Consider the following 7,730-nt stretch of genomic DNA (forward strand, 5'->3'; position numbering starts at 1 on the left):
GATAACGCCACTGGGTGGCCCTCGTGTTGTTTTCTTAAAATTTGGTACCAGCCCTGGTGACTCTGGGCCAGAGCCCAAAAGGCAGGAACCAGTCCAGGAGCTTAAAGTCACGGCCCCAGTTAGAGAGGCTGGCACCAGCCCTGGGACATAAAGATGCTGCCAGAGAAGCCAGCAGTGGCCCTGGGGCCTACAAACAGAGCCAGAGAGGCTGGCCCTGGCCACGGGACCTGAAGCCACAGCCTGAGTGGCCAGCACCGACCCTGGGGATTAAAGCCCAGGCCCAGCCAGAGAGGCTGGCACGAGTCCTGGGCCTAAACCTGAAGCCACAACACAAGAAGCCAGCACCAGCTTCGGGCCTGAAGCCACAGCCTGAGAGGCTGGTGCCGGCCCTGAAGTCTGAAGCTCCAGCCAGAGAGCCCAGCACCAGCCCTGGGGCCCAAAGCCAGAGGCAGAGGCCAGCACCGGCCCTGGGGCACACAGATGTGCTTCCCACTGGTTTCTACTCATTCCTATAGGACTCCACTGACCACTCTGAGCCCATACTGGTCCTCACTGGGTTTTACTTTGCCACACTGGACTTCTCTGGTCCATACTGCTGTGCACTCCTCCCAGTTCCCACTACTTCCTCTGGGACTCCTCTGACCACTACGAGGCCATACTGCGTTTTCATTGGGCTGCACAAGAGTCATCTTCACTTCTCTGTTGTTTTACTTCAATTAACCCCCATTCAATCACCCCCATTCACCCCACTGGGTGACCCTGGCGTTGGTTTCCTAAAACGTGGGTCTAGGAGGTGACCACTCCCTTTGCCTGTGATGAGAGCACAGAAGCGATGCAGGCACTCGCTGAGGTCACAGTCGGTGCCAGGGTGGGAGCGTTTGTGCCACAGCTGGTGAGCAGAGCTGGTGCTCTGGTGAGCGTGCTGCACGCAGAGACTGAGCTCTGTGCTTTTCTTGAGAGAGATCACCCTGTGAGAGCCCACTGGAAGCAGCGCTGCGGCGTGTGTGTGAGCTGGGCACAGCTCGGGCTGAGCAGTGACCAGGTGAGCTGGGTTTGGTGCTGGCTGGTTGCCAGGAGGTGTCTCAGCAGAAAAGCTGGGCTGGGGAGGAGTTCCCAGCTCCAGCAGTGCCCTTCTGGCTGTATCCAGAGGAAATGGGTTCTTGTTGAGATTCCATCCCACGATTCGGTGAGGATGATGAAATGTCATTCCTCCCCTGGAAAACTGCTGCCGAGCCCCCCCTTCATGTCAGACCTTTCCAAGGAAGCAGAGCGCAGACTTCACAGAGTGCAACTTGTGGCTCACTGCTCCATGGATTGCTTGGTGTGCCATACCCAGCAGGTGTTTCACCGCACCGCGCTGCAGTCACGGCAGAGAGCCAGCTGCTCAGCTGTGGACATGGACGATCAGCACAGCTGTGGGGGAAAAGGGGACCGGGGGGCACTTGCTGACAGAAGCCATGGCAGTCAGACACAAGCTGGAGCTAGTGATGGGCAGCTGTTGCAGCCAGCTGATGTCCAAGCATTGCCCTCCTCCAGAGACTACATTGCATGGCAGAAGAAAGCTGGGACAATGCTTCTTCCTCCTGATTTTTCACTTGTTGATACTTTCTGTAGGGTTCCTGTCCAGAAGGAGAACTCAGGAGTCAAGGCAGCTGAAGATTGCAGTTGCAGTGCTGTAGGCGATGTCAAGTAAGCATCCGTTTGGAGTGCAGGAAGGGGCAGTGAGAAGTGTTTGTGTCAGTTTGTGTTTGGGCTATCAAAGTAGCACCTTTCTGCTTCCCGGGGGGACATGGGCTTACTGGACACTACTTCTCTGCCTGCTGGTGTCTGTGAAATCAACATACAATCTGTTGTTGTAGGGACAAAAGCAGTGCATCTGTGGAATGGTGCGGGGATTTACGGTTACCTTTCCTGTCCTGATTGATAGTGGGAAGCCAATGTTTAGCCTAGATCCCTTACTGTGAACATGGTACGGGTGAGCTGGCATTGACTCTTTGGGATTTTGTTGCTTTTCCCTGCAGTGGCGACCAGCTCGGATGTGCTGGAGGACATCACGGACATCCAGGGTTTGCTGTCTTGGATCAACGGTGAGTTTGGGGGCTGCAGAGCTGCAGGTGCGTGTTTGCACAGAGTGGGTGCGGGAAGGCTATCATCACCATTCTGGGGGATGTTCTTGCATTTTCAGACGTGGCAAGAGCTGTAGAGGTCCCCCATGAGAACCCCGGCAGCCCTGCCCCAGGATGCTTCGTCGCTGAGCTCCCTGACAACCCCAGGGACAGCAGAGAGCTCAGCACACAGCCTGCCTCCGGGACGCCCGCCGACCCCTTCTGGGGGCTCCCACCATCCCCCGGGTTCCTGCCTGAGCTGCAGTGTGGGCTGTCGCAGCTGCGCCCCATCACGCCACCTGCGAGTGCCCGGCTCAGTCCACGGCCGACCGCCTTGGCTGTCACCACGCCTCCCTCAGCCCAAAGCGCACAGCCCACCGAGGAGGTGCAGCAGATGGAGCCCCAGGAGGTTCAGGCTCACTCGCCCCCGTCACCGGGCTCTGTCCCCAGCCGGGTGGCAGAAAAGAAGAAGAGGGGCAGCACCAAGCGGGCCAAGCGCCCTGCGCCTGCCGGCACCCCCCAGAAAGGGGAGAGCTCCCAGCAGGAGCAGCCCACCACCAGCGCTCCAGCCAGGAAAAGGAAGCTGCCGCCGCGCACGGAAAGAGCAGAGAGAAAAGGCCGCAAGCGCCTGTGCCCAGCGAAGCTGTCTGGGGCCAGCGCAGGAGCCAGCAGCAGCGGGCAAGCGGGCACTGCCAGCGAGCTGCGCGTGCACTTGTGTAAATCCATCCAGGTCGTGCACCCGCTGGGGCAGAGGGTGACTGTGGTGGGCCCGGTGCGCCAGCCACCCTCTGCGCAGCCCCAACCCTCGGCCAGCACCGGCCCTGCTGCCCTCCGGCCCCAAGACAGCGGCACAGACAAGGCAGCGCCGGCATCTCCAGGCAGCACGGGGCAAAAGGGGGGCACTGCCGAGAAGACGGCGCCGAGCTGCCTGCGCCCGTCCCCGCAGAGGAGCTCACCGCTGCGGAGGGACCCACCACCACCACCACCACCAGTGCTGCACCAGCAGCAGCCTCGGCCGCAGCGCCCCGGGGACTTTGTGTCCTGCGTGGGGCCACGGGCGGGCGGCGGTGCGGTACCCATAGTGATGGAGGTGTCGCTGCCCATCACAGCCGAGCAGCGGCCCGAGCAGGAGCGCATGAAGAAGCTGGCCCAGGAGGAGCGGCAGCGGGCGGCCCAGCAGATGAAGATCGGCCCCGTGCAGTTCCTGGTGCAGCGGGAGATAGACATGGCCATAGCCGACCAGTATGGCTACCCCTAACCCTGCGCTCCTCGCCGGCCCCACAGCACCAGGCAGCAGCGGCAGCGTTCCAGAGGCACCGCCAGCGGCCCCATCCCTCCTTTCCAGAACCAAGCTGTCCTCCGGAGTCATCGCGGCAGTGGGATGGGACGTCATCTGGCAATGAACTCTTGTGGGATGGGAATTTTAGGATTATCGTCCTTCCTGTTACTCCTTGTTTTCTATGATACGTTATTAAAAGCTTTGTGTTCCCTTTGCTGTGTCCCTCTGCCTGCAGTCATTTGGGCCCTGTCACAGCCCCCAGCTCCTCATACCTGCCTCTGGGGCAGGATGGGGCACCACAGATGGCCGTGTCCCTCTGCTGCCACCACCAGCCCCAGCCTTCCTCTCTCCCTGCAGTCCTTTGTGCAGCGGGATGCAGAGGGTGTGTCACACAGCTTCCTGTGCTGCCCAGTACCATGAATTGCTGTGGGGATGGGCAGCAGGCACGGGTAGACGGAGGGGAATTGCCCTGGCCAGAAGAGACTCCGACAGGGGCAGTTCCCATGCAGGGGTGAAGCAGGAGCAGCAGGGCCTGACGTGCAGAAAGGCATGAAGATAGCTCCCAAGCCACGGCTCTTCTGCCCCCACGTTGTTTGGGTCCTGCCAGTTTTGTCTTCAGACAGGGACCCAACCAACTCTGTACACACACAGCAGGATTTGCCATCTGGCTGCCGCTCACGAGTGCTGCCCCCCAGGGCTCAGTACTGGGGCTGCTCCTGTTGAACGCCTTCATCAATGATTTGATGAGGGGACTGAGGACACCCTCAGTGCCAAATCTCACATTCCAAGCCCACAGTCAACATCCCAACCCCACATCCTACAGCCCACATCCCAATCCCACTTCCAAATCTCATTCCCAGGCCCTCATCCCAAGCCCATCACCCACCTGTCAATCTCAATCCCTCACCCCAATCGCAATCCCACATCCCCGATCCCAATTCCGATCCCAATCCCATCCCCTATGGCAATACAGAGCACCCCGAGGCCCCGCCCCCACAGCCGCTCCACCCAAGTTTAGTTGCAGTCAAGAAAAAACAGTCACAATTAGGGATTGACAAAGAGCGCACGGCCTGATTTGTCCAGCAACATTCCATGAGCTGCTGCACTACTACTGGTCCAGAGTAGAAACTGTGCAGCTTTGGACCACCAAGCTGCCATCCTGGCACTGCTCTCGTTGGAGGCAGTGCTCCAAGTTCTCCTGCTGTTGCTGACACCTGACGTTGCCCAGGGAGGACTCGGCCACTGCGCTCGGCTCCACCCCCTGTGCCACACACACGTGTACAGCCCACCACCCTTCCACCTGCTGTGCAAAAACACCATCCCATCTTGCACACTTCGGCCATATTGCCTTCCTCCTCCTCCCCCCACCAGTTCCCATTCCTGCTTCCCTTCCTGTGCCCCCCCCGCTTCGTTGCTGTGGCCCCAATAGCCTGCCACCCCCCTTAGCCCTCCGGTTTGCATGAGGCTTTGCATCGCTTCCTCTGTGCACAACCCCCCATTCCTGTGCCCCTTCTTGCACCCCTCTTTTGCAGCACCGTTTAGCCATCCCCCCCTACTAAAAGTACAGCTAACTCAGAAATCCAGATTGTTTTTAATTAGCGTTTTTAATTAAAACACAGCTTGCAGCCAGTGCTGTGAATCTTTATCACCGGACTGTGAGCTACTCCTGGCAGGGAATTCTCTCTCTGTACCATTGGTTTTGTAGCAGTCACTGTTACCTTTGCCTCAGTATCCCTCTGGGTTCTCTGTACGTGTCCCTTTCTGGAATCTTACCTCTCATTGGGAAACCCCTCACAACCTTTCCTCTTTGCTTTTCTGTACGGAACATCTGTATTTTATCCTCCTTTATATTAACTTCTTTATAAGCTTTGGGCTGTAACACCCCTGGCAATGAAAACACAAATTGCATTTTAAAGTGACGCTGCTGTGTTTTGTACCAATTTCCAAATTTTTATTTTATTATTATTATTTTTTTAATCAGGACACATTATACCTGTTGCAGAGCAGTGTGGCTCCACAGCTGCACAGCACAGCATCTTAGGGACAGCTTTTATTGAGCTGGCAGGCGTAACTGCCGGACGCCGGACAGGCGGTACATCCCCTGCACCACGCCTTGCTGCTCAGTGAATGCAGCGCCGCCCTGCAGGACCTGGGGGACTACAGAACAAGCGCCAGCCTTTAGCTGAGCTCGTCAGTCAAGACCTGGTTGAGGCTGCGCTCTTCTCTCATAAAAAATCATAGATCATAAAATCAATTGAGCGGGAAGGGACCCTTAAAGGCCATCTGGTCCAACCCCCCTACAGGGAGCAGGGACCCCCACAGCTCCATCAGGGGCTCAGAGACTCATCCAGCCTGACCTTGGGTGTCTGCAGGGATGGGACAACCACCACCTCTCTTGGCAACTTGTGCCAGTACTGCACTACTCTTACCAGAAAACAATGTTTTCCTTATATCCAGTCTAAATCTCCCTTCTTTTCGTTTGAAATCATCCCATCCACCAAGCCCAGCCGGGCTACTGCTTGGTTCTTCCTCGGAGGAGAAAGCTGTCAGAGATGTCACTGCAGGAGCTGGTGAGAAAACTGGACGCAGACGTGTACTTGGCTTTAAAGAAGTGCCAGGACCTAGGAATCAGCCTGGAGAAAGTAATTCTGGGGAAGCCAGAGACACTGCAAGTCTCAACGCAGCTCCCACAAGAGCGGTGGTGTTAAATCGCACAGAATCATAGAGCCATAGAATTGCTCAGGTTGGAAAAGACATTAAAGATCACCGAGTACAACCGCAACCTGACCATCCTCCCCTCACTCTAACAACCCACCACTAAATCATGTCCCTGAGCACCACAGCCAGACCTCTTTTGGACGCATTCAGGGACGGTCAGGGACACATCCCTGCTTAGCCAGGGCTGCTGAAGGATGATGGAGAGCGGCTTTGCAGCCACATCTGCCAACTCCCTCAGCACCCCAGGCTGCAATCCATCCGGCCCCATGGACTTGTGGGTGTGCAGCTTTCGGAGCAGGTCCAAAGCCATCTCGCCGTGGGTTATGCCTATTCTGTTCCCCATCCCTATCTACCAGCACAAAGGGCTGTGTGCCCAGGGAACAACCCGCCTCACTGGGAAAGACTGAGGCAAAGAAGGCACTGAGTACCTCAGCCTGATCCGGATCCTTGCTCGCTGCGTTCCCCCCTGTGTCCAACAGGGGATGGAGATTCCCCTTCCCCTTCTTCCCTTCCCCTTCCCCTTCCCTTCCTTCCTTTTCCTCCCTCCCTTCCCCCCTTCCTCCCTTCTTCCTTTCTCTCTCTCTCTCTCTCTTTCTTTCCTGTCTTTCTTCCCTTTCTTTGCCCTTCTTTCTTCTCCTTTTCAGTTTCCTTTCTTCCTTTCCCTGCTTCCTTTCAGCCTAGCTCTCACCGTGTTGTCCAGATCCGGTGCTCCTTTTCCCATATCTCCACGTTCTGCCCGGATCCCAGCGTTCCACTGCGTCTCCCTGCGGATCTCCCACCCCACAGCCCCACTCCCTCCGGGCCGCCATCCCCGGAGCTCCGCCCTCCCCCTTCCCCTCCCCCAGCTCCGCAGGAGATCCCTTGAGGGCTCTCCGTTCCCCCCCACTCATCTTCGCCCCCCGCCGTCCCTCCAGCCCCACTCCGGCTTCAGGCCGTGCGTGCAGGCCGCGTTGCCGTGGCGACGGCGCGCCCTCCCTCATCGCAGCGCGCGAAGCCGGCCCCGCGGCGACGGCGCATGCGCGACGGCGTCGCCGGAGCGACGGCGCCTCAGCGCGCCTGCGCCGCTCCGTTGCCGCGGCGCCTGCGCCTTCCCCGCCGAGTGACGTCATCAGCCCCGCGACCCGAGCGGGAGGCGGCCGTGCGGAAGTGGTGCGGGGCACCGCGGGGCTCCGAGCGCCGCCTCGGCTTCGACGGGTGGGCGTTCGGGGGGGGCACCGGGGCGGGGGCCGGGGTGAAGGGGGTTGGGGGCCGCGTGCCGCTCCGCGTTGCCCCGTGGGGTCTCTGTGCCGCTCGGGGCTTCCGCTCGGCGGGGGCGGCTGCCCTGTGTCTCCCCGCCTCCCCCACCCCGTGTGTTTCACTGCCCTCCTCCCCTCCCCCTGCCGCTGGTCGCCCACAACCCCCCCGTCCCTCCGTGTGACCCCCGGGGTTGCTCCTCCGCCCCCCCGTTTACCCTCCTTCCAGTTCCCCCGTTCTGATCACTGTAGTCCTCTTCCACCCCTCCCCTCTGTGCCTCCCCCATTCTGACCCCCAGGGTCCACCTGTCTGCACCTTCCCCCCCCGATCCCTCCCCAGCCCCCCGTTCTAAATCCCTCGTGTCCCCCCACCCCCTCACGAGTCTCCCCATTCTG

At 59.2% G+C, this 7,730-nt stretch overlaps 1 protein-coding gene across 1 annotated transcript; it reads left to right on the forward strand.

Moving 5' to 3' along the window:
* The first annotated feature begins 1,090 nt into the window (after positions 1–1,090).
* Positions 1,091–3,363, forward strand: LOC149913665 (uncharacterized). The gene is made up of 3 exons (XM_090128982.1): positions 1,091–1,689; positions 2,022–2,087; positions 2,186–3,363. The coding sequence occupies exons 1-3, from the start codon at positions 1,683–1,685 to the stop codon at positions 3,361–3,363; spliced, it is 1,251 nt and encodes a 416-aa protein (XP_089985108.1). The 5' UTR covers positions 1,091–1,682.
* The last annotated feature ends 4,367 nt before the right edge of the window (positions 3,364–7,730 follow it).

This window comes from Phasianus colchicus, chromosome 35, assembly GCF_987193195.1.
Source record: "Phasianus colchicus chromosome 35, bPhaCol1.hap1.1, whole genome shotgun sequence".
NCBI lineage: Eukaryota > Metazoa > Chordata > Aves > Galliformes > Phasianidae > Phasianus > Phasianus colchicus.

What these genes read in the sequence shown, in the direction of transcription:
- LOC149913665 (XM_090128982.1), top strand. An exon ending in TTTGCTGTCTTGGATCAACG is followed by an intron (nt 2,088 to 2,185) that starts GTGAGTTTGGGG and finishes TTGCATTTTCAG; the next exon opens with ACGTGGCAAGAGCTGTAGAG.